Source organism: Calonectris borealis, chromosome 29 (genome assembly GCF_964195595.1).
Source record: "Calonectris borealis chromosome 29, bCalBor7.hap1.2, whole genome shotgun sequence".
NCBI lineage: Eukaryota > Metazoa > Chordata > Aves > Procellariiformes > Procellariidae > Calonectris > Calonectris borealis.
Genome location: NC_134340.1, coordinates 3406017 through 3419862, shown reverse-complemented (window position 1 = coordinate 3419862; position 13846 = coordinate 3406017). Strand labels below are relative to the sequence as shown.

The window sequence follows — 13846 nt, the reverse complement described above, 5'->3', positions numbered from 1 at the left end:
CTGGGGCACGCTCTTACCCCTCCCCAAGCGTTCCTCTTCCCCGAGGACTGTAGCATCAGGAGGTGGACCTTGTTCTTTCAGCAGGAGGCTGTCAGTTCTATTTCTTTGATAATATATTGGGATATGCAAAGTCCCAGCGATGCGGTTGTGAACCCAGGTGCTGGGAAGATGCTGTATGGGATGAGGATGGAGGCGATCCTCCAGCGTGTCTGCCTGTAGCTTTCTCTCCTGCTTTTGCCAAAGGACTTTCATTTCAATCTTGCTGATCATTTACTCCCTCCATTAACCATCTTCTTTGTTTGTGGCATTTGTTTTCTTTGCTATGGCAACGATTCCGGGTCAAGTCTATTGTGGCTTCGCAGTGGGATCGGGCTGGTAAAGGAAACGGGCTTTAGGAGAAGAGGAAACGCATTGTTTGCACAGTCTTTGTGAAGCTTTTCTTACGTGTGACAGCAAAGAACCTCATCTAGAACAAGTCTAATAGAAGGGGGGAGTGGGGGAGAACAAGGTTGTCGGGCAGGAGGAGTTTAATGTTTTTTTAAGATCATCTCTGATGAAAAAATTGAGCCCTTCTACCTGTCCTCCCCCCTTGGAGCCGTTCTGGCGGTGCTCGGAGACGCGGAGACCTTGCTGTTTGCTGAGCGTTAGGAGAAGCCTGGGCAGGTCAGGCCCTGGCTCAGCCTGCGCTCAGGTCTTCCCCGTCCCAGGGTCGTGTTTCTGACTGCCCGGGATTGAGGTTTGCAACTCGCCTCCGCATTCCTGCCCCGACGGCGAACACCCCGCTCCCTGGCAGTCGGGACCTCACAACTGTTTCACTTCGAACTCGGGCACCGCTGTGAATTCGGGTTTTAACAGTTCACGCAGCTGGCAAACAGCCTCCTTATTTTTAATCCCCTCTTTTCCCCTTGCATTTTTCCATATTGATCAAACTGACGGGGTTGTTTTTAATGCAAAGACGAGCCACGAATGTCTGTTTTGAAAATTACCATCCAAAACATCCCAGCCTAGATCCTGGAGGTCCGTCCTCTTCCCAGTGAGCTGGCTGGCCCCTGGGAGGCGGTTGCTCCACGAGATTCCTACCCCTTTTCTTGACTCAGGTGCAATTCCAGCCTCTCTACAGAAAACATGAGTATGTTACCTTGAGACATCCTCCCTCCAGGCAAAATGGCTGTGATTATTTAAAATAAAGGACAATTAGAGGAAAAGTTAAGTCCTTTGAGCCGTGTCTCACGATAGAAGTTAACTGGAATTACAGATAAGTGGAAATGCTCTGCTGTTGCAGAGTCCGATCAGGGAACTAAAAATTCTGGTTTGCTTCAAGTCCTTTTTTTTTTTATTATTATTATTGATTTCTTTGTTTCCTTTCTCGGCAGGGTCACAGTGTCATTAGGTCTGCCACAAATACGACTCTGCCCCATATGCTTATGTCGCAGCGTGTGATTGCTCCGAACCCTGCCCAGTTACAAGGGCAGCGGGTTCCTCCGAAACCTGGCCTCATCCGCACTACAACTCCAAGCATGAATCCAGCCATCAACTACCAGCCGGTAGGTTACGGATCTGTCGCTGGGTTTTGGGCACCCTTGCCTGGTGGGGTTAGCAAGGAGGGAAAACAGGAGCTGCCTGATGAGCGCCGCGGAGGTGCTCGGAGCTCAGCGTGAGATGTCGGAGCGAAGCTTGCAGGTGGAAATATATCCCAAGCGTGGACGAAAACGGATGTCCTTGACCTGTGTGGAAGAACGAAACGATAAATAATTGTCAAACTTCCTATTTGGAGCTGCCAGCTACCAAAGCGCGGGTTCATCCGAGCAGCACTGGCCGCCTGCTGTAACAGCGACAGGAGGACCCCAGCGAAGCGGGGTGACTGGTTTGTGAGCAGGACTGGTTCCTCTTCCCGCAGTCAGTAGCGAGCACTCGCTCGTCTGTGCTTTTCTTCCGCTTCTCTCTGCCGGAAGAGCGCGGCGAGCTCCCTGCAGTCGGAGCAGGACGCTTAAAACCATTTGTTTTACTTTTGGAAGAGTGGAAAGACTTCTGTGAAGACTGGAAACGGAGCGGGGGGGGGGAAATAACGCTTTCCAGTTCTAGCACTGGGGCTGCCTAAAGCAATCAAACCTTTCTCCTGCGTCCCCTGCGCTGTGGGACGGTCTCTGTTCCTCATCCCAGACTGCGACGCTTGGCTGAGATGCTCTGTGCGTGTGCGGGCCCAGGTTAACGACCCCTGTTAATTCCTTTTAGGCTTTGTTGCCAGTTCTTAAGCCATTTAATCTGTCCTAACGATAGCATAGTGCAGATTTGTAAATTATAAACATGACTACACCACAATCTGAAAGTCTTGCATCTGAACAGCTGTCAAACAAACCTAATTATGTGTTCGATTAGAAAAACCACCCCAAATACTCTTACAGAAGAGTTGTAAGTTCATTGGTGTTAATTCATCAACTATTTATTTAAATCGGCATGAGTTATCCTTGATCAGCTCTGCCGTTAATTTTCCTGGGCCTGCATTAGAACAACTGGTTTGGGATTAGCTTGGTTCTCTGCCTTTTTTTCCCAATCAGCGAAGTGTTAGCAGTCTTAAGAAAGAAAACTGGGGCAAACTGGTTGATCTTCCCTGTATTTTCTCGATTGACACAACCGTGTCCCCTGAGCTCTGGTAGCTGACCCCGCTTGAATCGCTGAGAGCGTTTGTTACTGTTTGGGATTTTCCCCTTTGCACGCGTGGAAGCGTTCGTACCCTGGGAAGCAGGTAGGCTGGGTGAAAGGCTGGCAGCAGCCTGGGCTTAAATAGGTTGCAGGCTGATGGCTTCTTATCACAAAAGACTGCGAAAGCTGCATCCTCAGGTCAGCAGAAGTCTTTGTGCTTTGCTACCGTCACGTGCCAGAGGGACCGCGCATCCAAATGAAGGGAGGACGCAGAAGAAAGCTGCTGGAAATGGAAGAGGAGGGAACTGGCACGTTCGGAGCACCTGTGTGGGAGGGGACGGGCACCATCTGGCAGCGGGGATGCTGCCTGGGCGCCTGCCAGAGCAGCGAAGCAAGAGGTGGAGGAGCGGAACTCGGCAGTGAGCGATGGTGCCGGCGCGTGAATCACGGCGCTCAGCCCTGCCTACGCCGGGTCCTGAGGCTGGGCCCTGCGCACAGGTTCCCTTCCCTGCAGAAGTCCCCAGGCTGCTCTGGATGCCGAGAGTCCTCCTGCGGATTCCAGTGCACTGGAGGTTCCTCGGCACCGGCGCTGCTGATGGCTTTATGGTAGGGGCTGAGGCTCCTCCTGCCGACTCCGGTGCACCGGCGGCTCCTTGGCACCAGCGCTGCTTTATTGTGGGGGCCAAGACGTGCTCCCGAGTCCCAGCACGGCTCCTGTCTCCCCAGGTCATAGAATCATAGAATCGTAGAATGGTTTGGGGTGGAAGGGACCTTCAAAGACCACTGAGTCCAACCCCCTGCCATGGGGGGGACATCTTCAACCAGAGCAGGGTGCTCAGAGCCCCGTCCAACCTGACCGTGGATGTCCCCAGGGATGGGGCATCCCCCACCTCTCTGGGCACCCTGTGCCGGTGTCTCACCACCCTCAGCGTAAAAGATTTCTTCCTTGTATCTCGTCTGAATCTCCCCTCTTTCAGTTTAAAACCATTCCCCCTTGTCCTGTCGCAACAGGCCCTGCTAAAAAGCCTGTCCCCATCTTTCTTACAAGCCCCCTTTAAGTACTGGAAGGCTGCAGCAAGGACTCCCCGAAGCCCTCCCTTCTCCAGGCTGAGCAACCCCAACTCTCTCAGCCTGTCTTCGTAGGGGAGGTCCTTTTGGGAACGTTTGCGGACAGAGGGAGGGTTTGAGCGGGCGATCTGGCTCCTCCAGGTTACCTTAGGGGCTGAGCCGTCGCTGGGGACTGTGTTAATTTTCAGTATTAATCCTCATCTCCTCTTCCTCACCAGCAATCAAGTTCTTCTGTTCCTTGCCAGCGTACGTCGTCTTCAGCCATCTATATGAACCTTGCCTCTCACATCCAGCCTGGCACTGTGAACAGGGTGTCGTCTCCGCTCCCCAGCCCCAGTGCTCTGAACGACGCTGCCAACTCCCAGGCAGCCGCCAAGCTTGCCCTGCGCAAGCAGCTGGAAAAGACGCTGCTGGAGATCCCACCCCCGAAGCCGCCCGCTCCCCTGCTGCATTTCTTGCCCAGCGCAGCCAACAGCGAGTTCATCTACATGGTGGGGCTGGAGGAGGTGGTGCAGAGCGTTATCGACAGTCAAGGTGAGCTCGGGGGTCGGCAGCTTTCCCCGACCGCCGCGATACCGTGCTCCCGCTGCTTTTTTTTTCTTTTTTTTTTTTTTGCAAACAAAATCTGCAGCTTGGGAGGCTGCGCGCAAACGGTTTCTGGGCTTACCCAGCCCTGGGCTCCGCTCCTTCTTGCTGCGGCTGCCTGCAGCGGAGGGGAGGGCAGAGCCTGGACCCCCCCGGGCATTAGGGAGCTGCGGGCACGGAGCCGGTCTGGCGGGGCTGGCAGCCTTGACGTGCCAAGCCGGCAGCCGGCCCCGGAGCAGCGGTGTCTGTGCCCTGGGGCTCGTGGGGCTGTGCCCACTTGGGGAGGGGTCTCCCAGGCTCTTCCCTTGCCCTGAACGAGTGTTTGGGAGGTGAGATGCAAAATCCTCGGAGCTGTGACTGCCCGGGATTCCGTCCCTGCGGGACCATGGAGATTTTGGCTCCCACCTCACCGTTCCCTCCGGGTTGTCACCTCCCAGCTGGCCGGGATCTATCCTGTGCTCTTCCAGTGCGGGCTCAGCACGGCGTAGCTGCGGTGCATCGCTGGCTCGCCTGACTCAACCAAGACCCCCAGGTTTTTATAGTCTTGTAGAAGTGGTCCCAGCACCACCGCGTTGTTCTGTCCCTGGGGCAGAACAGATCTCTCCTGTGTCTCTCCCGGGATGCTGAGCTCTTGCCCAGAGCGGGGTTGGACTTTGATGCAACGCTGTCCTGAAAATCCCTTTATTTGCTGGACCTTTCCTCCCCTTCCGATGGTGCCCGCAGGAGCCCGTTGCTGTGGTGCCCGGGGCGGAGGAGGCGGTGTGAGAGTGTGGGCTGTCCCGTTTTCCCACCTAAGTCTCGTTTTTGGTGACTCCCAGGGAAAAGCTGCGCGTCCCTCCTGCGTGTGGAGCCCTTTGTCTGTGCCCAGTGCCGCACCGACTTCACCCCTCACTGGAAGCAGGAGAAAAACGGGAAGATCCTGTGCGAGCAGTGCATGACTTCCAATCAGAAGAAGGCGCTGAAGGCAGAGCACACCAACCGGCTGAAGAACGCCTTCGTGAAAGCTTTGCAGCAGGAGCAGGCAAGTACACGGCCCCTCTGCGAGCTGCGCCCGCGGGGCACGTTTGCTCCGGGAGAGCCTGGAGCTTCCCGCCCCGGGCTCGGGGACCCCCTGCTCCCCTTCCCTTTGCACGTCTCCAGCCGCGTGGCTTTTCGGGAGGTCAGTCGGGGTTCCCCGTGCGTGAGCTTGAGAAGTTTGCCTTCTCTGTGGGGATGCCCAGCTCGGCATGTGGAGCTTCTAACAGCGAAAGGCTGGTGCTGAGTGTCCAGAGTACTCCGGAGCGGCTGCTCCTCTCCCTTTGCGCGTTGTTTTCCCCCTGGAAAACAGCTCGAGAGCTGGCTGGGGACGGCTGCCTTCCCTCCCCGGTTTTGCCACTGACTTTCCTGGAACTTGCGGGAAGTCACTTAACCGCTTGCTGCCTGCTCGCTTTTCTGTGGAAAGGGGGAATTTGCTAAATTCCCGTGATAAATGGGTGTTGGAGAACTTGTTTAGAGACTCGGGGGTAAAATAAACTGGAATTATCATTTGTGAACTGTGGGGAAAAAACCTACATGTGAAGTGGAATCTGTCTGCTGACAAATGGGACCTGCCTGTTTCGGAGCGAGAAGAGTCTTGGGGCTGTTCGTAACAAGTGGGTGCAGAGACAGTAAAGCTGTTCATGAAGACTGCGGTTCCAGTAACACCTTTGGGAAAGCAGCTGGGTTTTCAGTGGTTTTCAAATAAAGCAGCGATTGCGGAGCGTGGGGAGAGGGACCTGCTTCCCCCCTCTCCGCGGCCGGCGTCGGCGTGAGCCCCGGCGTGCCCTGCTCGTGTCGCCGGAGGGGTCAGCTTGGACCCGTTGCGTCTCGTCGGGGAGGCGAGGTCTAAGCGGGTGGCGCGCGCCTCTGAGGATGCTTCCGATTCTTTCGCCCAGGAGATCGAGCAGAGGCTACAGCAGCAGGCAGCCTTGTCCCCCACCGCAGCTCCTGCCGTCTCCAGCGTCAGCAAACAGGAGAACATCATGCGGCACCACACGCTCCGGCAGGTGAGCGGCGCCCGTTCTTCCGTAGCGCCGGCGCCGGGCAGGAGCGTCCGTCCCCTCGCTCGTAGCCCAGATGCGCGCTCCTGGTTTGGAGCAGGGGCTCCCCGGCGAGGAGGGAGGCGCGAGCATCCCACTGCCTTCTCTCTTCAGCAGCTTTGGGGTCTGGCTGCCCTTTTTCCTGGGGACTTTTAACCCAGTGTCCCCTGCACCCCATTTCCTTGTGCCAGCAGAGACCGTAGCTGCTGCTGGTCTCCTCTCCCGCCCCTTCCCCTCCGGATCCCTCCCCTGTCGATCCCGTGCCGTCCGGTGGGGGAGCCCGCAGCACGGCCCCGGACTCCGCTGCCCGATTACGTCCCTCTACGAGAGCGATCTGCAAACCTGTGTTTTCCACGTACTGGCCAAAACCCATGACTGGTTCTTCACCCTCTGGCTGCAGCTCTGGCAGCGACTGCCGGGCGATTCCGGTGCCTTCCTACCATCTTTGTTCTCCTCTTCCTCAGGCTCCGCAGCCCCAGAGCACTTTGCAGCGTGGCATCCCCACCTCTGCCCGCTCCATGCTTTCCAACTTTGCGCAGGCACCCCAGCTGTCCGTGGCGGGCGGTCTCCTCGGCATGCCAGGTAACGTCCCTCGGCCGCGCCGGGGATGCGGCTTGGGGCTAAACGGAGAGCGGGACGGGTCAGTCTGCGCCTGGGTTGATTTTTGGGGAGGCGGGCGTATCGCCACCGGCACAGGCTGGTGCTGAGCGTGGTGCTTCCCTTCCCCCTACCGCAGAGGCCCTGCAGATCTCTGCGGATTTCGGAGGGTGGGTTTGGGTTAAATTACTTTAATTAAATTCCTGCTTCCTAGGTAAAAGCTGGGAGCGTCCTGGCTGGCTGGGTCATAAAACGGGGACCTCCGAGCCCAGGGGCGCGTTGGAGGAGTCCCCACCTGCTTTTCTCTCCCCTCTCCAGGTGTTAACATCGCTTACCTGAATGCTGGGATCGGAGGCCACAAAGCGTCGAGTTTGGCGGACCGGCAGCGGGAATACCTTTTGGATATGATCCCACCCCGCTCTATATCGCAGTCCATCAGCGGACAGAAATAACGCCTATTGACCGTCCCCCCCTTCCTCCCCACTTCCGTCGCATGCAGTGCCTGTACTGGTGCCTACCGTACACGGGGAAAAAAAAAGACAAAAAAAAAAAAAAGAAACAAAAAAAACAAACGAATGGGAAAAAAAAAAAAAAAAAACAAAAAAAAAACCCATTTCAAACCTTCAGCGACCTGTCCTTTTTCCAAACCTTAACTTCTTTGGTTTTCTATAGCAGTGAGAGGTCACTTCCTTTGCCCGAGGTCAGAACAATGTCTGCTTGAAATCAGCACTCTACATGTGTTAAAGCTTGTTTTATGCTATTTTTTGTAATGACAAAGCATAGAATTTTTAATTGTGTTGTGGTTTTTTTTTTTCCTTCCTTTTTTCTTTTTTTTTTTTTTTTTTCTCCTTTGCTAAATGGATGGTTAAACCTTTTTTTCCTTTCCAGAGACTTTGTAAGGGCATCCACTCGACGTTAAGTGACCGTTATTTTTTTTAAAGGGCAGCCTATGCTGACTCACGGGGAAACGGGGGCAAAGAGATCGGATGGGCTGGAGCCCGGACCGCCGTGGTAGGGTGCTACGATTCCCTTGGCTCGGCGGAAGAAGTCAGCAGACGCCGATCCCGACACCGTAGCTCCCGTCTCTCTCTCTCCCCGGAGGAAGGGAGCCCGGTTTGGTGAGGAGCCGGTGCCCGTCGGCACCCGTGTGCGGGCATCGGCGCCGGCGGGGTCGATGGACGGTGCTGGCGACCCCCTTGACCGACCCGAGGAGCCCGGCGGGGCGCAGAGGGGTGTCGATGCCGGCGCGGCGGGCGGGCGGCCGCCGTGGTGCGTGCCGGCGGCGGCGGTGCTTCTCGGCGGGCTCTAGAGCAGACTGCGAACGACCGGTGGCCTCGGGCGCGGTGAGTCCCCCTCCTCTCCCCTCCGCGCTCTTGCATGCTCCGGAGCCGCGCTCGGTCGTCGTCACCCGCCGCCGGCCCTCGCGGACCGTGGGGACGGCACCGCAGTCCCCGCGCGGCACCCGGGCTCCGGCCGGCGGTTAACGAACCCAAAGCAAGAATTAAGCCGCGAAGTCGTCTGAGAAACGCTCTATTTGCACTTAACCTTCACACTAACGGGCCCTCCCCTCCTCCTCCTCCTCCTCCTCCTCCGCAGACAACAACCCCCGCCAGCGGACATCGCGCCCCGGCTGCCGGAGAGACCCCGGCAGAGCCGTCCCCGCGTCCCCCCCCCATCCCCTCGCCTCCGCCGGGACCCCTCGGCGCCCAAACGTGCCCAAACCCGAGCGTCCGCGTGGGGGTTTCCTCAGAGTTTTTTCTGGTTGTTTTTTAAAAAATTTTTTTTTTTATTAATTTCCATTTTTTAAAAGTTTTTCCCTGATGTTAAAATTTTCTCGTGCAATTTTGAAGCGCCAGCTCGCCCGCGGGGAGCTGCTCGACGGGTGGGGGGCCCGCGAGCCCCCCCCAACGCTGGGGACGAGGCGCCTTCTCTCCCAAAATGCCACCCCTCGAGTGGTGGGGGGCACCCCCAACCCCCCGGCATCCCCCCTCAACTCAATGAGCACTTAACCCCCGAGGGGTCTGAGTGTCCCGACCCCCCCCGGGGCCCTCCAGAGGCAAAAGGATTTTTTTTTTATTTTTATTTTTTTTTTTTTTGGAAGCTAGTGAAGCGTAGTGGCGTATATATATATACATATATATATATTTTTGTGGGGTTTTTTTTTGTTTTTAATCTTGTTTAGCTGGCTCCCCTCTTCCACGCCCCCCCCTCCCCGGGACGCTGAGATCCTTTTCCAGTTTCCTTTTGTTGCCCTGCTTCCACGGGAGCACTTTGACGAATTGTTTTTTCTTGGATAAACCTGAGTTTTTGGTTATTTTAGGGTTTGGTGGTGTGTTTTTTTTTTTTTTTTTTTATCGGCTTATCCTTCACCTCCCCAGGGCCCTTCGACGTGGTCGAGCCCCCCCCGGCCCTCGCTCAAGTGCCATTCTCCCCCGTCGAGGTGTTACCGAGAGGTACGAGGTGACCTGGGCGCATGGGTTGAGATTAAATTATAAAACTTTAAAAAAAAAAAAAAAAATGGGAAAAAAAAAAAAAAAAAAGAAACCAAGTGCAATACTTAACGCCGAGTCTCTCCCGCCGCAGGGGGGTTGCGGGGGGGGGCGGACGGAGGGAACCGATGGAGAACAAGATGCCGACTTCATGGTGCTATAAGTGAAATCCGCCCCCGGGGACGGGGGGACCCTTTTGTGCCCACCCCCCCCTGGGTGGGGGGGGTTCGCTGGGGCTGGGACGGAGCGGGTGCCTCGGCCCCGGGGTCTGCAGGCAGTTCCCCCCCCCCCCCAAAATGGCCCCAAAACCATGGCTGGGGATGCTGAGCCCCCTCTTGCTCCCTGGGGTCCCGTGGAGGGAGCGGGGCCGTCCCTGGGCCCCCCCGAGGCTTCGGCTGTGACCTGCGCAGGTTTAACAGTTTTATTATTATTATTATTATTATTTTTTGGCTTGAGCCCCCCCCGCCAGCCCCCAGGGATGTGATGTACGGTAGAAAATCCTCCTTTTCCTTTTTTTTTGTTTTTTTTTTTTCCTGGATACAGAAATAAGGATTTCTTTCCCGCTTCCGTTTGCGTTTCTTTTACAGCTAGGGGTAGAGCCGCTTGTGAAAATGCTTTTATTGGGATTTCTTGTTTTTTGGGGGGGTTTCTGTGTTTTTTTTTTTTTGGGTTCCTCCAAAGGCATAACCCCTCCCTCCTCTAACCTCCCCCCCCCGCCCCTTCATTAGCTTACGATATTGCTGCCGAAATGTTATAACAAGGACTCATTCGTGTATATAAGCTATTTCTTGACACATTAAAAAAAAAAAAAAAAAAAAAAGGATAAAAAAAAAATTACAAAAAAAAAAAAATTGTACATTGTGTAGAAAAAAAAAAAAAAAACAACAAAAACAAACAAACAAACAAAAACAAACCGGAAAGCGAACCCGCCTCGCCATGGGTGTTGTGGAAGTCGTCACGTCCTTCTCGTAGTGTGACCTCGTGTGTATGACATGAAACGTGCAAAAGGGGGGTTCCCGGCGGCTCGGCTCGGCTGGGGGGGGGGATGGTGCTGGGGGGGGGGGGACACGGGACCGGCGGCCCCCCCCGGCCCCGGCGATGCACTGGTGGCGGCGGCCACCTCCCGAATCTGTGCCTTTCACACACACGCAAACTCGGCCCCCCCCCGCGGCACCAGCAGCCCCGGAGGCAGGGAGGGGGTGTCCCATGGGGGGGGGGCAGCGCGCTGAGCACGGGGGGAGCGGGGCCGGGGGGGGACGAGTATTATAAACTGTAACTGTATTTGCACTGTTTTTATTATTGCATTGGCATATATACAATATACATCTATAACAACCTGCGGTCTGCGGCCTCCTTCCTCTTCCCCCGGCGGCTCGCATCCCCCCCCCCCACCCCCACAAAAAAAAACCCCAGCAGGATCTCGGCCCCAATTTGCAGGATTTTTAGGGGAAATTTGTGGGATTTTGGTCCGAATTTGTGGGATTTTGGCCCCGATTTGCAGGATTTCAGGCCCAAGATGTGGGATTTCGGTCCCAGTTTGCAGGATTTCGTCCATTTGCAGGATTTTAGGCCCAATTTGTGGGATTTCAGCCTCGATTTGCAGGATTTTGGCCCCAATTTGTGGGATTTCAGTCCCAATTTGCAGGATTTCATCTATTTGCAGGATTTTAGGCCCCAATTTGTGAGATTTCAGCCTCGATTTGCAGGATTTTGGCCCCAATTTGCAGGATTTTTAGGGGAAATTTGTGGGATTTTGGCCCCAATTTGCAGGATTTCAGGCCCAATTTGTGGGATTTCAGTCCCAATTTGCAGGATTTTGGCCCCGATTTGCAACATTTCAGGCCCAATTTGTGGGATTTCAGTCTCAATTTGCAGGATTTCAGGCCCAATTTATGGGATTTCAGGCCTGATTTGCAGGATTTTAGGCCCAGTTTGTGGGATTTCAGCCTCAATTTGCGGGATTTCAGCCTCAATTTGCAGGATTTTGGCCCCAATTTGCAGGATTTTTAGGAGAAATTTGTGGGATTTTGGTCCTAATTTGTGGGATTTCAGCCTCGGATTTGCAGGATCTCGGCCCCCATTTGCAACATTTCAAGCCCAATTTGTGGGATTTCAGGCCTGATTTGCAGGATTTTGGCCCCAGTTTGCAGGATTTCAGGCCCAATTTGTGGGATTTCAGTCCCAATTTGCAGGATTTCGTCCATTTGCAGGATTTTAGGCCCAATTTGTGGGATTTCAGCCTCGATTTGCAGGATTTTGGCCCCAATTTGTGGGATTTCAGTCCCAATTTGCAGGATTTCATCTATTTGCAGGATTTTAGGCCCCAATTTGTGAGATTTCAGCCTCGATTTGCAGGATTTTGGCCCCAATTTGCAGGATTTTTAGGGGAAATTTGTGGGATTTTGGTTCTAATTTGTGGGATTTCAGCCTCGGATTTGCAGGATCTTGGCCCCCATTTGCAACATTTCAAGCCCAATATGTGGGATTTCAGGCCTCATTTGCAGGATTTTGGCCCCAGTTTGCAGGATTTCAGGCCCAATTTGTGGGATTTCAGTCCCAATTTGCAGGATTTTGTCCATTTGCAGGATTTTAGGCCCAATTTGTGGGATTTCAGGCGTAATTTGCAGGATTTTGGCCTCGATTTGCAACATTTCAGGCCCAGTTTGTGGGATTTTGGTTCCAATTTGTGGGATTTCGGTCCCAATTTGCAGAATTTCAGGCCCAATTTATGGGATTTCAGGCCTGATTTGCAGGATTTCAGGCCCAATTTGTGGAATTTTGGTCCCAATTTGCAGGATTTCATCCATTTGCAGGATTTTAGGCCCCAATTTGTGGGATTTCAGCCTCGATTTGCAACATTTCAGGCCCAGTTTGTGGGATTTTGGTTCTAATTTTAGGGATTTCAGTCTCAATTTGCAGAATTTCAGGCCCAATTCATGGGATTTCAGGCCCGATTTGCAGGAATTCGTCCATTTGGAGGATTTTAGGCCCAGTTTGTGGGATTTCAGCCTCAATTTGCAGGATTTTGGCCTCAATTTGCAGGACTTCAGACCCAATTTATGGGATTTTGGTCCCAATTTGTGGGATTTCAGCCCTGATTTGCAGGATTTTAGGCACAATTTGTGGGATTTCAGCCTCGATTTGTGGGATTTCAGGCCAAATTTGCAGGATTTCAGGCCCAATTTGTGGGATTTCACTCGCAATTTGTAGGATTTCATCCATTTGCAGGATTTTAGGCCCAATTTGTGGGACTTTGTCCTAATTTGTGGGATTTCAGTCTTGATTTGCAGGATTTTAGCCCCGATTTGCAAGATTTCATCTTTCACTTGCAGGATTTTAGGCCCAATTTGCAGGATTTTGGTCCAAATTCACAGGATTTTAGCCAAATTTGGAGGCTTTTAGGCCCAGTTTCTGAGATTTCAGGCCAAAACTGCAGGATTTTGGTACGGATTTGCAGGATTTCAGGCCAAATTTGCGGGATTTCAGCCCTGATTTGCAGGATTTTAGGCCCAATTTCTGGTACTTCAGGCCAAATTTTCAGAATTTCAGGCCCAATTTGTGGGATTTCAGCCCCAATTGGCAGGATTTTGGCCCCCGTTTGCAGGATTTTAGGCCCAATTTGGAGGACTTTGGTCCCAGTTTGCAAGATTGCAGCCCCAATGTGTGGGATTTCAGTCCTGATTTGCAGGATTTTAGGCCAAATGTGTGGGTTTTCGGTCCCAGTTTGCAGGATTTCAGCCCCAGTTTGCAGGGAAACGGCACAAAAGCAGCTTTGGGGTGGGGGGGTGGTGAGCGCCGGGCAGCCCCGGAGCCCGGCTGGGTTGGGGGGAGCATGGTGGGGGGGTCCCCCCATTCCTGGATGCCGTCAGCTTTGGGCTCCCCGCTCCCCCCAGCGCCCCATCTCCCTTCCCGGGTGCTGGGTGCCAGGATCGGCCCTGCGCGGTGCTTGGGCAGGGGGGCCCCCCCATCCCTGCGCCCTGGTTTGCACCCCACCATCTCCAGTGTGACCCCAGCTCGAGACCCTCCCTGTCCCCCGTCCCCCCCCCAGCAGAGCTTTGGGTGCAGAGCTGCCCCCCCCAGCCCCAGCTCCCATCGCTCCGTGTCCTTTGGGGTGCACGATGCCTTTTGGCCCTGCTGCTGCCTCCTGCACCCCCAAACCTGCCCCCCCCACACCCCGTGGCTTTTTGGGGAAGGGGGACAAGCGTCACCCTGACCTGAGCCTGGGAATTGGGGGGGGCAGCTACAAGTGACCCCCCCACTCCAAACTCGAGCCTCCTGCAAGAATTGGGGTGCAGGGGTGGTGGGGGTACAGCCGAGCTGACTGGGAGGGGTGGGGGGGGGGTCTGGGAAACCAGGCCTTTTGCACAAATTTAAGGTTGTGGGGTTTTTTTTTCTTTTTCCCCTGCTTTT

General features: G+C 54.5%; 1 protein-coding gene across 1 annotated transcript in view; it reads left to right on the top strand.

Annotated features, from left to right (window-relative positions):
* The window catches only part of GATAD2B (GATA zinc finger domain containing 2B), a 44089-nt gene extending 33318 nt beyond the window's left edge, over positions 1–10771 (top strand). Inside the window, exons 6-11 of the mRNA XM_075176106.1 lie at positions 1374–1544; positions 3927–4242; positions 5112–5314; positions 6207–6317; positions 6815–6932; positions 7266–10771. Coding sequence (XP_075032207.1) covers positions 1374–1544; positions 3927–4242; positions 5112–5314; positions 6207–6317; positions 6815–6932; positions 7266–7399 — 1053 coding nt within the window. The 3' untranslated portion in view covers positions 7400–10771. The remainder of the gene's footprint in view (positions 1–1373; positions 1545–3926; positions 4243–5111; positions 5315–6206; positions 6318–6814; positions 6933–7265) is intronic.
* The last annotated feature ends 3075 nt before the right edge of the window (positions 10772–13846 follow it).